This window comes from Bactrocera tryoni, chromosome 3 (genome assembly GCF_016617805.1).
Source record: "Bactrocera tryoni isolate S06 chromosome 3, CSIRO_BtryS06_freeze2, whole genome shotgun sequence".
Taxonomy (NCBI): domain Eukaryota; kingdom Metazoa; phylum Arthropoda; class Insecta; order Diptera; family Tephritidae; genus Bactrocera; species Bactrocera tryoni.
The window spans coordinates 10801213-10816938 of NC_052501.1; the positions used below are offsets into that span (position 1 = coordinate 10801213).

Here is a 15726-nt window from a genome sequence, read left to right on the forward strand (position 1 = left end):
TAATAAAAACATAACAAATTTTAATTGCGGTGTTTATTTAAAGAACTGGTGAGGCTTGAAAACAATACGGCGATTATACCAATGTTTAATTATGCTTTTTAAGCGCAATGTCAGCTGTTTTGCTGCTGTCATTCTAGCATTTATATAGTATGTGTTATGTAAGGGCAAGGATAGCCGAAATCCTAAATTCTTATCACAGAAATCTGCATATCTTAGTCCTGCCATAAGTTCTGTTACAAGTTAAGGACGTTAGAAAACTGAAGACATAATTCAATTTTTCATAAAGTTAATTTTACTCAATTTCTCAGCTATGAATATTGCTTTTGAGCTACCGCTAGCTGATTGCCATTACAGAGGGTGATTACGTTGAACTCTTGTGATAACATTTTTTGCGTCTTGCTTATTAGAAAATTTCTCAACAGTGAACATTATTTTCTCTGTAAAAATTATACTTTTATTGCTGTTTATCGCGTTTCAGGGAACATGTCGCTTGATTCGGTTGTAGGCCACTTGCGTCGATAGGATTTTATGCGGAGTTCATCTCGAATAAGCCTTAACATTAATCTAATCGCTAATATTCAATACCCTTTGTATAGTTTTGTGTGTTTCCAAGAAAATTTTGGCGAACGAGTTCACAAACAGTTTTTATGGCTGTGTGAGAACACTTCTTTTTCTGTCATAAACTGTAGACGCTTGGGAAATCCAACAAAAGTGCACTAACAATCTCGAAATATTTAGCTTCTTTAGAAGCTCATAATCAGCGCAATACGACGTTTTTTAGCTCCTTCCTCCATTGTTAATAAGCGAATGCAGACACTAAACTGAGTATTATATATGAGTAGACACTGTGTACAAATTATAGTTAAAGATAACGCCATTTTTGCTGAGAATTTGTTCTCGCTTTATGCATTGAACATTTTGTGACCGAATTTATGGCAAGGTCAAATAGATTGTTTATCTAATCATATCGTTTAATTAAATTCTGAGAATATAATTGTTATACATACAAGGTTTGTTCCAAAGCAAATAGGACTTTCTGAATCCAGCGCCCTCTGGTGGCGCCATCTATTTGACGACTAGTGCGTTAGAATCTGCTATCTTTATTGATTAAGAATTTCATTATATTTCATTGATTAGAAGTGACGTTATTGCGTTTTAAGTGTCAGTATGTTTGAGTTATTGGTGCGAAAAGGAGCTTCGAGCAAAGAGCCAACATTAAGTTTTGTTTTGTTTTAAAATTGGTAAAACTTTTACCGAAACGTTTCAACTGATGAAACAAGTTTATGGCGATGATTGCCTATCCTGTAGCAGAGTGCACGAGTGGTTTCAACGCTTTCAAAGTGGTCGTGAGGAGATAAATGACGATCAACATGTGGGCCAATCAAAATCCGTGATCACCGGAAATTCCATCGAAACTGCGTGAAGCGTGAAATCGTCAAAAATCAGCTGATGTCATCATTGAAATTCATGGAAATGGAATTGAACATCTCCGACACATCGATTTATCGCATTTTGACCACAACCAAACATTTGGGCTTACGAAAGGTGTGTGCACGGTTTGTTTCGCTTAAATTGATTGACGAAAATCACATTTTCACCATTAACCACTCCCCATATTCACCTGATGTGGCACCGTGCGACTTCTTCCTTTTCGGAAAAATGCATTTGCCCATGAAAGGAAAGCGTTATGCAGAAGCAGAGGCCATTCAAAAGGCTAGCACCGGCATTCTGGCGGTCATACCCGCCAACGAGCCAAAACACTCGTTCGACATGCTTTTGGATCGTGCAAAAAACTGTATTGAAGCGGAAGGAGACTATTTTGAATAAAATAAAATGATTTTGCCGAAAAAACCATTTGTTCTGTTTTTTTGTTTGCTTTAAGTCCTGTTTACTTTGGAACACACCTTGTATATATTGTATTGAAACTGTAGAAATAGTTTAAATTAACTTTCATAATAATGGGACATATATATTTGGCCAGAATGTATTCATCCGAAACGCCATTTGTTTAATTTATTAACACATAACGGCTTCTATTTTAAACCCTGTAAAACTATTTTTATCATACAAGGTTTACCAACAAGAACGACGTAATGTTAAAATGGAATAAAACACTCAATTTTGCTTTTTGTTTTTTTTTTTTTTTTTTTGTGTTATGCATATAATTTTATGCCATTTATGATGTGAACAAAGTGTTAACCAAATGGCACCAAGGACCCGTTGGCATATTTCCGCCCGTTTATGATAATTTTCGATGACCCGGTGTAGCTTTTCGGCTGAAATTTCGGCCATAGCGCGCTGGTGTTGGCGTCTTCGAGCTCCTCGAACATTGCTGGTTGATTGGCTTGAAACTTTGATTTAATATACATAGCTGCAGAAAAAATAACCTAGACTATTTATAACTAGGTCGGTATGCCTAACCGCGAGTAGTTGAAAGTTGGTTTAAAATACAACTTACTACTATGAGCAAAAAATAGTAAGACTTTGTTCATAATTTTATAATAAAATAATCTCCCTTGTCCCCAATATACTTGTGCCAACGTTTTTTCTAATCTTCCAAACAGTTTTTAAAGTAAATTTCTGGAATAGCCTTCAATGCGCGTAGCGACTCTCGTTTAATGTCTTCAATTGACTCAAAATGGGCTTCCCGGAGCGGTCGTTTGAGTTTTTTGAATCACCAGAATTCACACAGAGCTGATCAGCCGAATACAGTGGTTACGGCGCGCTATTGGTTGACAATTTGGCGAAAAACTTACGAAGAATTAATGCAGTATGCGACGGTGCATTTTCGTGGTGCAAAAACCAAGAGTTGTCGGTCCATAATTCCGATATCTTTTTACCAATAGCTTCACGCAAATGACGTAAAACACTCAAATAATATTCCTTATTAGCAGTTTGGCCGGTCGGAAGTAATTCGGAGTGCACCACACCTCGGTAATAGAAGAAAACTTTCATCATAACCATGATTTTTTATCTGCTTTGACGTGGTTTTTCGTCTTCGGCTGACCTTTCCCACGACATTCGGCAGAGTGATTATTTATTATTAGTTTATTTCTGAATCGTTAGCATAGATCGCCAGTAATAATACGTTTCATGGCATCTTGGTAGTCGGAAAGCATAGTTCACAGATGTTAATGGATTATATACAGTTAAAAGGACAAAAAACTGCGAAATTTTCAGAATTTTTCCTCAGAAAGCTCTTAAATGTATTGATCCAAATATTTGACACATATTATGATATCTTTTAAATGTACTTAAAACTTACTATTAGTAAAAATATTTATTTGAAAATGAACTACAGCTTATCTCCGGAAGTCTTCTCATAGAAACGATTTGTGGTGACCATTATATCTCTGAACTGAATCCACTGAAATGAAGAAACCAAACAGATTTTGTTAAAGTAATATTTAATCCAATAAATAATCTTAATTAATTAAGAAATAAGCAAAATAAATTTTTTAGAAAAAACATTTCGGCACCAGATTGGGCTCGGTTTGCAGTGCAGCTACTACGAACCTGTTCCGTAAAATTTGATCTTAAGGTAATGAAAAATAAAAATTCTATTTCAACTTAATTTTCCAAAACTTCTGTTTCTGAAATTCTATGCCTTAATTTCCTTACTTCTTTTTTCAATTTAAAAGACAACTTTCGAAAAAAATAAAAATAAAATAAATTATTCAGCAAAAAACAAAAGCGCACACATAACACAAATAAATTTCGCTACGAAAATTAAAAGAAATAGTTCCGTATAAGCAAAATTCCGATTGCTTTCGCGAAGCAAATGAGTATGAATTTCATTTCGTTGGAGCACTGTTAAGAAAAGATCATATCTTAAACTGAATCATTAATCTTTGCAGCTCACTTTGGTGTTCGGCATCTGCAAATGCTCTTGCTCTTCGGCACAATGTGTGTTGTGTATGCGCTGCGCGTTAATCTCTCGGTAGCGATCGTTGTGATGACAGATAAGACTTCAAATCCGGACTTCGAAGTGATATAAAATCTTGCTGACGGTTGCTTTCTCTCAAATATTGTAACCGCATCATTTTCTCCCTATTTTCTAGGAATACAATTGGAATGAACATATCAAGGGTTTGCTGCTAAGTTCCTTCTTCATCGGCTATGTCACCTCACAAGTGCCTTCCGGCTATTTATCACGCCGATGCGGTGGCAAATTATTGCTGCTCATCAGCCTTGTCAGTTGCTCGTTGTTGGCCATATTGACGCCATTATGTGCAGCTATCGGTAACTGGCAGCTGGTGCTGGCCTCACGCATAGTACAGGGCGTATTTCAGGGCACCGTATTTCCCTCAACGCACACAATACTTTCGCAGTGGTCGCCGGTGGAAGAGCGCGGTCTAATGAGTTCGTGCACATATTCGGGCTGTCAGTTTGGTACGTTCGTTATGTTGGGCAGTAGTGGCGTGATTGCTGCCTCGCGTTTAGGTTGGCCTGGTATTTTCTACATATCCGGCAGTGTCGGTTTACTATGGGCCGCCATATTCAAGTGTTTCGGTTGCAGTTCACCGAAAGAGTGCCGTCACTTATCGGAGCGTGAACGCGAACTTATCACCTCACATTGGGGCACTTCGGAGCTGCAGTTTAGGCGCCGATCAATGCATCCACCGTGGACAGAATTCTTCAAGTCATGCCCCTTTTGGGCGCTCATGACTGTGCACTGTACTAATAATTGGGGCCTCTGGACTTTGCTCACCTATATGCCAGTGTATGTGAAAAATATCTTGAATATGGACATACAGAATAATGCACTCTCATCTGCACTGCCATACTTTTCAATGTGGGTGCTCAGTTTCGTATTTACGGCGTTGTCCATGTGGTTCAAGAAACGCCAATGGATGTCTTTGAATACAAATAGAAAGCTCTTTAACACCATCGGTCATGGTACACCGGCAATAACGCTAATTGCGCTCGGCTATGTTAATGCGGATCATGTGATCGCTGCAGTTGCTTTACTCACGATAACGGTTGGTGTTAGCTCGGCTTCGTATTTGGGTTATCAAATCAATCATATTGACTTATCACCGAACTTTGCTGGCATCTTAATGGGCATTTCGAATTGTTTAGCCAACATAACGGGAATTGTGGCGCCGCTAACAGTGGCATTGATAGTCACCAATGAGGTAGGTTCTGTTACTCAACGTGGAAGACTCACTTGTCGCACTAATGACAACAAAATTTGCTGGCTGAAGTCGTAATTAGCTCGAAAGAGACAAAACATATTTTTTCCACAACAAGAGTTGTTAATTTAGTTTTCATCTGATGATTCCTAAAAATCCTAACCTCACTCACTCATCTTTCAATTGAAAAATATATATTAATGTCGTAATCCCTTTATTTTATAGAAATCCGTTGAGCAATGGCGTATAGTGTTCTTTTTGGCCTCGTCCCTCTACATTCTGGGCAATACGGTGTTTCTTGTTTTTGGTGATTGCAACGTACAACCATGGAATGATCCAGCTGATTAGTTCTAAACGACTTTATTCCACGTTCTTAAATACGTGGAAACCCTGTGGAATTTATAAGCGACCCATAAAATTAAGCATTTAAATTAGGTGTAAATCATATATGTATGTATAAATTAATGTAAATTTGTCTCTGTTAAATAAACTCCAGTGCCTAGCTCATTGTGACTTAACATAAAATGGCAAATGATCTATCAAGTTCGCACTATCACGGGCGTTTAGACTAGGTAAATAGAAATAATTGTTGTTACAAGCAAATACCGGTAAGTATGCGTCGATAAAATGTAAGCATTCAAGCAGATTTCGTTTAACTGCAATCTGTACAGGGATCGCCATGAGGTTACTTGAAAACTCTTTTAAGAGATATACATTTAGTTCAGTATGCCATAATACTAATGTATTTTCGAATATGCTGGTAAGCATCGATTAACCGTTCCAGTGTTTTTTCCAAGAGCTGTTCCTGAATTCTACGTCGATATTCGAGATTTCGCGTCTAAAACCATGCTACAATGCTGCCGTCTATTAGATATATATTCCTCAAAAAGCCTGTAGGAAACGATGCTCACTGTCTTTTTAGCCTTCAAAGGCATCGTCCACCATGAATTTGTTCTTCCTGGACAAATCGTCAACGCCAAGTTTTCCGTGGAAGTCCTCAAGAGACTCAAACGAAGCGGGTCCGACAAGACATCGCAGCCGATTGGAAGTTGCAATATGACAGTTACCCGGCTCACACCAGCTTTCTTGTGAATAGCTACCTAACCAAGGTCGGCATCCCAACGCTTCTGCAGCCGCCCTACAGCCCAGATGTGGCCCCTAGGACTTCTTTTTGTTTCCTTGCTTGAAAAGACCGATGAATGAGGGGAGCAAAGCAGCGTGCACCTGGGTTCTCAAGGCTTTTTCGAAGAATGTCTTCCGTGATGCCTTTAATACTTCGAAATCGCGCTGGCAGCACTGCATCGACGCAGAGTGAGCCTATTTTGAAAGTTGTAAAAGAATTGTAACGATTGATTCAATAATTTTTTTAAATCGACTCAGTCCTATTACTTTCCGGACAAACTCTATATATATGCAAGCAGCTCCTTATTTGCTTATCTTGGCCTTAAATCTTTTTTCCTCTTCCCACTAGCAACAAAAAGTTATAAATAGAGTTAAAAGAGTTAAAAGAGTTAGAGCTTGAGGCTAACGCTACATGACAATTATGATACTAACAACAATATTTGCTAATTGTAAATATTTAACGTAGTTTATATTTGACTGAGATTGAAAAATTTTATATAATTCACACGAGAAGAAAGTCAATCAGATAAGGAAATGCAGCTAAACGCATTCAGTTTTAATTGTAGCTCCGAGCAGTAAACATTAGTAAAGTTCTGATAATGGTGTCGAAGGATATTAGCGCTGAGAATGCTGGTGAGAATGCCGCTGAAACTTTCGACGACACCATGTTTAACCGATTGTTTTATATTTTCAATAGGTCCGAAAGTGGGCGTGCGGCATTTGCAAAGTATGTTGATATTTTTTGGTTTGTGTGTGGCGTTTATGCAACGCGTCAATCTCTCAGTGGCCATTGTGGCGATGATGGATCGTAATTCAACAAATCCAGATTTTCCGGTGCGTCCATAATTTTTCAATCAGTTTTCTTAATTATAACAGTTATTGTCTACGATATACAAATAGGAGTATAGGTGGTCGGAGCAAACCAAGTCGCTGCTATTAAGTAGCTTCTTTTGGGGCTATTTCCTTACGCAGATACCAGGCGGTCAGCTGGCGCAGCGTTTCGGCGGTAAAAAAATGTTGTTCTTCAGTGTCGGCGTTTCAGCATTTCTCGCCTTATTCACGCCCTACAGCGCTCAATTGGGTGATTGGCAATTCATTTGCGCTTTACGATTTCTGCAAGGTTTCTGTCAAGGTTCCTTATATCCTTCAACGCATACGATTTTAGCCCGATGGGCGCCACCAGCTGAACGCGGTATACTTGCAACAATTTGCTTTTCCGGCTCGCAATTCGGCACGATCATCATATTGAGTATTAGTGGCACTTTAGCCGCTTCGAAGTATGGATGGCCGAGCATTTTCTATATTTCGGGTGGTTGTGGCATTATCTGGGCGTTTGTGTGGCTGTTGTGGGGCGCTGATTCTCCACGTCAATCCAAATTAATTACACCAAAGGAGCAATATTACATTGAATCAGCAATAGAAGTGATCTCAAAGAGTGAGGATGATGCCACTTCAGTGAAGTTGCCCACACCTTGGTTGAGCATATTCACATCCTTGCCATTTTGGGTGCTACTCATCGCCAATTGTGCCTACAATTGGGGCTATTGGACATTGATGACACAAATACCCTCGTACATAAAGAATGTTTTCGACAAGGATATCAAGAGTAATGCCTTACTTTCCGCCCTACCATATGCCGCTAGTCTTGTACTCGGTCTGTGTTTCTGCGCGCTTGCCCAGGTACTGCTGTCAGCGAAAGTGTTGAGCACGAATGCTAGTCGTAAGATCTTTAACACAATCGGCATGTGGGTACCGGCGGCAGCCGCAATTGCGCTGGGGTTTGTTGATGCCAACAGCGCTGATTTGGCCGTTATTCTACTCACTGTGGCTGTGGGCACCAACTCAGCAACATTTTTGGGTGGATTTGTGAATCACATTGACTTATCGCCGAATTTCGCCGGCACACTGATGGGCATTACAAACTGCGCCGCTAATGGGATGAGCATTATTGCACCATTAGTTGTTGGCGTCATTGTGACAGACACGGTGAGTAGCTCAACAATAGCAGACGCAAATATAATACTAACTCACAACAACTAATTACAGACAAACCCAAATCAGTGGCGTTTAATATTCTACGTTATGGCATTTTACTATTTTATTGGCAATTTACTGTTTATAACTTTGGGTAGCACTAAATTGCAGCCGTGGAACGAGCCGGTGAAACGAGACACAGATCATGAGCATATCAAATTTCAAGTCGTAGTAGATAACCGGGAGCAAAAATTATCAAAAGTTGAATCTAGTTAGGTGAACAAAAATATATATTTTAGAATGATGAATGGATCTACAGAAAGTATTAGATATAAGAATAAACATTTTTATATTTTTCCTTCGTTATACCTAAAACTGTTCGAGATAGATATTGAGTGGTTTATATGTATATAAATGATCAGGCTGAGCTCAGCAGTTGAAATCCGCGCGGCTGCTTATATGTGTTTCTGAAATGGTGTTGAAGGTGGCCGGAATACCTTCATTGCCTAGGCCCAGATACCCAGAAAATGTCGTTAAGCAAAAAATTATAAATTACCGTAACTAAGTCACAAAGCAAGATATAAAACTGTAATATGGTACAAGGCATTGAAGTAGTTTTTAAAGGTGGACATGGTCACGTCTCTTACAAGTTTATTTTTATGTCTCATAAGCTAGTAAAGCTATATCACAGAGCCTTGCTGAGGAAAGTTCTGTTAGCATCTTCTCATTATTGGTGAAACTGGAGAAAATCCGTTGATAATTCTGGCTACTTCCGATCTTAAGGTTATTTTGAAACTGCGTAAAGCGCGATACTCACGAAATTTATATGCCAGAAGCATTAAGTTTTACAAAGAGTTTCCTTATCTCTTACCCAAAAATGGTTTAAAACAGACAATCCAATGCCGGCTATGAGGACTTCAATGTCTACATACATATGTCTGCCGTTGCGCCAAAAATATCGGGCAACCTATAAGAATTATTAGTGAAATTCTAGGAATATATTTTTTTTTTGATAACTTTAAGCGGTAGTGCTGGAAATTGGCAACAACGAGGCTCTAACCGCCATGTACTTAATACAAAGTGCTCGAATTACAAATTGACTTTATACCATACCAGTACTTCGCTAAAGTCATTTTAATGAAATTAAGGTAGCACATTTTTATTATGACACAGATAACCATAACACACATATACCTTATGTATTCATTTCGAAATTCCAGTAGACTTTATGCCGCATATATAGACCAATAGTTGGGATATTTTAAGAAAATTGATGGAGCTTGTTTTTCTATCAACGTTGCATCTTAGTGCACAAAATAGATAAAAATGAGTAAAAATAAATCCGAGACCCAATCTAACTAACAAACAAGTTACAAGAATATGAAATGTTCAGTTATACTTGAACTTAGCTCTTCCTTACTTGTTTTCACTAACATTGTCTGGTCGTTGTTAATTTTTGAACCAATCCTACGCGACACAGCGTGTAGATCCTTACATTTTGCTCGCATGTCGGAGTGTTTTACAGGCAATAAGCGAATGTCAACGGCATATGTGAGATTTCTCTGCGCTTGCATCTGTGGAACTCTGTACAAAGCCACCGACAAGCTACATAGGCATTAAGCTTCTCAGGATTTCCTCCATTTCTAGAGTTGAAGAGTCGACTGCAATTTGTCCTTTAACTCGTCAAGGATATGTAGGGTGTTAATTTGGTCAACACATGTACGACTCGGGCGAAATCCGACTTATTGCTTTCTAAGAGATTTTTCAAATTTTTAATTATTCCGATTTAAAAATTTACTGAACCTTGTAAAAAATAGAGAGGGAATTATAATTCCGGGATAGTTTTACATTGAAAAATATCGCCACTATTTGGGAGAACGATCAAAATGTCCTTACCAATTACGCTTATCTCGTTGGTACCTCCTTTTTAATCTAGTTGTAGTGTTGGGCAGCTAGGCTGTAAAGTGCTGGTGCTGCTGGTGCTCGTTTGTCTCTCTTTGGCTCTGGTTTACGCCCCTAGCACTTGTTTGCTCATTGTTGTCCGAACTCACTTTTGTATGGATAAGGTAGTCACTCCGTATTCCCGTTCTATGGTGCAGAGGTAAGGGCGATGACAACATCTGATGAGTCTATGGTTCCCGGTCAGTCCGGAAAGATCGTTGGGTAATGTCATCTTGTGGCGTGTAGCGACTTGGGTGTATGGCTGTGTGGTGTCTTCATGGGTGGTGTAGGGTTGTGTGTATTTGTATGTGGTGTCTTCATGAGTGGATTGTGTTAGTGTGATGTATTGGCGTACAGTGCAGTGCATTGAGGGGGAGGCTTAGCTCAAGCAGTCATCCTTTTCAGAACTCTTCCATCTCTTATATACTCTAAAATTGTGATCGAAAATTGATTTTTTCTTTCCCATCGTTTTAATAAAGATAGCGGCTAGATGCCTGGCCAGAATGGGAGCTTCCTTAAGAAAATGCTCTAGGGTAAGGGCTGCGATCTCTGAAGGAAATTGAGAGAGTGTTGTGGGTAGCCATGAGTTGAAAACCGCTTCAATTCGAATTAATATTGTAGTGAACTGTACAAAATTAAAGTTGGTTCTTTGGGGAGCGCACTTTTGTATAATCTCAGGAGAGACTTGTTTAACAAAATTTACAAACTGGTCTTCAGTGGCTCTTTGGGCCACAATGAAGAATTTGCTGTTATCGCTCATTAATTTTGATGAGAAGCTATGTCAACGGACGAAGCGAGCAAATGCCGCGAGAAAAGTATCCTTTGTCAGATTACCACAAAAACACACAGTTAAAAGCATGAAAAGTTTAATGACCTTGGAAACTTTATCAAGAAAAGTATTTTTCTGAAAATATATACAGTCAGTTAATATAATTGCAGGGTGAATAGCAATTATATTAACTGACTGTATATATTTTCAGAAAAATACTTTTCTTGATAAAGTTTCCAAGGTCATTAAACTTCAATATATGTACGCCTAATATCATATATGAATGAAGATCCATATTGTGGGATACTAGCTAAGATTTTTCATTAAATTTCTTTTGCTGTTCTCCTGAGATGCCAAGAATGCAAATAGGGCACCAATTTAAAGCTTGAGATCAGCGCTATCTGACAATGATGATACTAATGATTAAACAATCAGGTTTTGAGCGGTAAATTAATTAAGAGTTTATTAAAAGTTAATATTTAATATGCAAGTTTGTTACACCACTTATAGTGCTTTATTGGTGCCTCATGCATTTCTAATTGTATCTTAAGGCCGTAAATAATAGTATAGTAAAGCTTCTGATATCGAGTAAAGCTGAATTGCTAATGCGCTCAGTTCTAGTTGTATCTCCGAGCAGTAAACTTTAATAAAGTTGAGATGATGGTATCGAAGGATATTACCGCTGAGAATGCTACAGAGATTGCAGAAAAAATTAAAGGCAAGTATACTCGTAGAGCGTATGCTGAAGGGCATCGCACTAATTTTCGACTTTATAATTAGGAATAGGTCCTCGAGTGGGCGTGCGACACTTGCAAAGCTTCCTTTTATTCCTTGGTTTCGCTGTAGTGTATATGCAACGAACCAATATCTCTGTGGCCATTGTGGCAATGATGGATCGGAATTCAACAAACCCAGATTTTCCGGTGCGCCCAGAATTTTAATTTTATTTTTATTTTTTAATACAAAATTTATTGTCTAATGCACACTTACAGGAATACGACTGGTCGGAGCAAACCAAGTCACTGGTAATAAGTAGCTACTTTTGGGGTTACTTCCTCATGCAGATACCAGGCGGTCAGTTGACGCTGCGATTTGGCGGCAAAGTAATGTTGCTCTTCAGTGTTGGTATTGGTGGCTTTCTTACCATATTTACGCCCATCGGCGCACAATTAGGCGATTGGCAATTCGTATGCGCATTGAGATTTCTGCAGGGCTTCTGTCAAGCTGCCGTACATCCTTCGGGGCAAATTATTTTAGCCCGATGGGCCCCACCAGCCGAACGCGGTATACTTGTAGCACTTTGCTTTTCCGGCATGCAATTTGGCACAGTCATAATAATGAGCATTAGTGGCATATTAGCCACTTCACAGTATGGATGGCCGAGCATTTTCTATGTTTCCGGCGGTTGTGGTATTATCTGGTCGCTTGTGTGGCTGTTGTGGGGCGCTGAGTCTCCGCGTCAATCCAAATTAATTACACCAAAGGAGCGGAGTTACATCGAATCAGCATTAGAAGTGATTTCTAAGAGTGAGAATAATATCACCTCAGCGAAGTTGCCCACACCATGGTTGAGCATATTCACATCCGTGCCATTTTGGGTGCTACTCATTACGCATTGTGCCTACAATTGAGGCTATTGGATATTGCTGACACAAATACCCTCGTACATAAAGAATGTGTTCGAAAAAGATATCCAGAGTAATGCCTTGTTCTCCGCCTTGTCATATACCGCTAATCTAGTATTCGGTCTGTGTTTCTGTGCCCTCGGTCAGCTATTGCTGTCAAAGAAAGTGTTGAGCACGAACGCTAGCCGTAAGATCTTCAACACGGTTGGCATGTGGATACCGATGGCGGCCACAATTCCGCTGGGGTTTGTTGATGCCGATAGTTCTGATTTGGCCGTTATCTTACTAACGTTGTCTGTGGGCATCAATTCAGCTGTATTAATGGGTTTTTTTGTGAATTACATTGAGTTATCACCAAATTTCGCCGCAACATTGATGGGCATTACAAATTTTGGAGCTACTTTGATGAGTATAATTGGCCCGTTAGTTGTTGGCGTCATTGTGACAGACACGGTTAGTACTTTAAACATAATAGATGCAAATATAATATTAACTCATAGCAATTGTAGACAAATCCAAATCAGTGGCGCATAATATTTTACACTATGGTATTTTCCTATTTTATTGGCAATTTACTGTTTATAACTCTGGGTAGCACTAAAGTGCAGCCATGGAACGAGCCGGTGAAACGGGATGCAAATCGTGAGCAATTCAAATATCAAGCAGCACTAATCTGCAGCCTATCTAATTTAAACTTGAATTTAAATAGGTGTTCAACAAACTGGTGAATGACGAGAGCATCTGCAATATAATAAGGGGGAAATGCGGCGTAAAATATCCGAAATGTCAAAAAATCTATTAGATATAAGAATAATTGTTCAGATAATAGTTATTTTCTAACTAGTTATTATATGTACTTTTGCAACATGTTGCTACAGAATATAATTGTTTTGTTTTTCGGTAGAAAGTAGCACTTGTGGACTAAAATTCTGAAAAAGTGGCGGATCACGCTAGTACTACTTATGCTAAAAAACTTAATTTTCTGAGCGCAAATTTTATAAATACTACTACCGAAAGTGTGAAATTGGAAGATAACAACGCTCACTTCCCATGTAACAATATCAATAACTGTGTACGCCAGAGACATTAAATTTCACCTCCGAGACGGGATAAGAGGGTTTAAGGGGGGCTGAAGTTTTAAAGGCAAAAAAATATTTACTTGTGTTTTTTTTTGCGGCGACATGAGTAATATAATTTTATTAAATTTAATGACATATTATTGTATTGTAATTGTACAGCTTTTGAAGTAGATTAGAAAAAATTTTCAAATAAAAATATGAATAAAAAAGCCTGTGACGGTGAATCTTGAAGCACCTTGAAAAAAGTGGAACATTATAACTTGTTACCATATCATCTGAACCAAAAAAAAAAAATATATATATATGCGTTTTAAAGGTGATGTATTTCTCGAGGTAATAGAGAATAATGCTGATCCGGAATGTCCTACTGAAAGTATTAGATATTAGAATAAACATTTTTGTATTTTGCTGTCAGAGTGTAATTGTTTTTTGCATGTAACGTTTGTTTGTAATCGGGATGAGCACACGAGTTGAAATCCGAGTCCATGGCCCATAATTTCAGATACTTGTAATAAGATGCTAAATGCGGCTGTAATCCGATCATAAATTCGTTGCATAAGGAATATCAAAGTCATTCGCAAAAATTTTAATTAGTAACAGTTTTGACAGCGCCTGAAAATATGCCACAGGTTATGATCTTTAAAAATTGTGAGAAAATAAAATGTTCGTTAAGTAAAAACATTATGGATCAATTGATTCATAAATATAGTGTAAAAACTATATCCTAATGGTTAAAACAAAGCTTTAAAGTAGATATAAGCCCAATTCGAAGTCGAAGAGTGTCTGGCGTCACTGTCTCTGGCGGCGAGAGCTTTTATTATAAGACTTGTATGGGTGCCGGGCCACAGCGGAATCGCAGGTAACTGCAAAGCTGATGAGCTAGCAAGGAAAGGCACCCTAGAATCGCTATCGGTAGAATGGGAACGGGGGTAGGTGCTCCGGCATCCTCTTGTGTTCTACTACTAGATAGCTGGGCCTCGCGGCTGCTCGGTCAGCGATGGGCCAGCATTGGTACCTGCGCGATCGCAAAAGCCTTTTGGCCAAAGATAGATCGAAGGAGATCTAGTGATCCCTTTGCCCTCAGCAAGGCTAGCCTCTCATTAATAATGGAGCTCTTGACGGGCCACTGCCCTATTGGCATACACGCTGTAAGACTGGGAATCTTACCGGACGCCGCATGCAGAAGCTGCTTGGAAGAAGATGCGGTAGAAACTAGCCAGCACTTCCTTCTTGACTGCCCTGCTATTGGGAGATCAAGACTTAGGCACTTGGGGGCACATAGCTTTAGACATCCGACCGATCTGGCGGGCAGAGAAATTAAGCGCCTCTGCAAATTTGTATTGGATACTAAACGGTTTGCCGATCTCTAAGTTCGAACATGGTAGTTCGATTTTCAATGGCTTCACAAAGGACTACTTCTAGTCCATGTGCGATCTCTGATCAGCCATCTAACCTAACCTAACCTATAAGCCCAATTTGTGCTCGATTGGATTGAACTGAACTTCTGGGACTAAAAAAGGACGCAACAAAGCCAATTCAAAAAATATCGATTCGCAAACCATTAACCAAAATATTATATCATATTTTGATCAACTCACTAAATATATAGGGCAGTCGAAAAAATCTTTTCGTATTTTGCCAATAGATGTCGTTGCAGTTGTATAGCTGCAGTGCTACCAATCACATTGTGTCATACCATGTAGTGTTGGAAATCTCACATTTTAAGCTTCATTTAACCGAAAAAAAATTCGGGGAAGTTGAAAAAAAGTTGCACCTGTTCCAAAATGAGTGAAATTAATGAAGAAATTCGCTATATTTTGAAATTTTTGTATAAAAAAGGAAAGAATGCCATGCAAGCCACCCAGGCTTTGCCTCACCCAGACAACTGTCCAGGGGCCCTATTCTGTATCTCGATTCGTAAATGTATTCTATTCGAAATTCGGATCTACTTTATAATTATGCGAAAATTGTACCACCCTGTGTCAGTATAAATACGTACAATTTTCGTTTTTGCTTTCTACAACTCAAAAGCTAACGAATACTTTATTCAAAAATTGGCTTGAAATTTCGGATTTTCAAGA

At 38.8% G+C, this 15726-nt stretch overlaps 2 protein-coding genes, 1 long non-coding RNA gene and 1 pseudogene across 3 annotated transcripts; 3 read left to right on the plus strand and 1 right to left on the minus strand.

The window, feature by feature from the left end:
* Positions 1-3213: 3213 nt before the first annotated feature.
* LOC120771249 lies at positions 3214-11049 on the minus strand. The gene is made up of 3 exons (XR_005704960.1): positions 10135-11049; positions 9652-9983; positions 3214-3367 (listed from the first exon to the last, which is right to left on the minus strand). It is a non-coding gene; the product is annotated as an uncharacterized LOC120771249 (long non-coding RNA).
* On the plus strand, positions 3688-5625 carry LOC120771247 (putative inorganic phosphate cotransporter). The gene is made up of 4 exons (XM_040099164.1): positions 3688-3785; positions 3858-3988; positions 4062-5138; positions 5361-5625. The coding sequence occupies exons 1-4, from the start codon at positions 3782-3784 to the stop codon at positions 5481-5483; spliced, it is 1335 nt and encodes a 444-aa protein (XP_039955098.1). The 5' UTR covers positions 3688-3781; the 3' UTR covers positions 5484-5625.
* LOC120771238 (putative inorganic phosphate cotransporter) lies at positions 6804-8815 on the plus strand. The gene is made up of 4 exons (XM_040099153.1): positions 6804-6890; positions 6955-7091; positions 7158-8243; positions 8304-8815. The coding sequence occupies exons 1-4, from the start codon at positions 6857-6859 to the stop codon at positions 8505-8507; spliced, it is 1461 nt and encodes a 486-aa protein (XP_039955087.1). The 5' UTR covers positions 6804-6856; the 3' UTR covers positions 8508-8815.
* Positions 11050-11450: 401 nt separating the features above from the next.
* Positions 11451-13896, plus strand: LOC120771248 (annotated as a pseudogene).
* The last annotated feature ends 1830 nt before the right edge of the window (positions 13897-15726 follow it).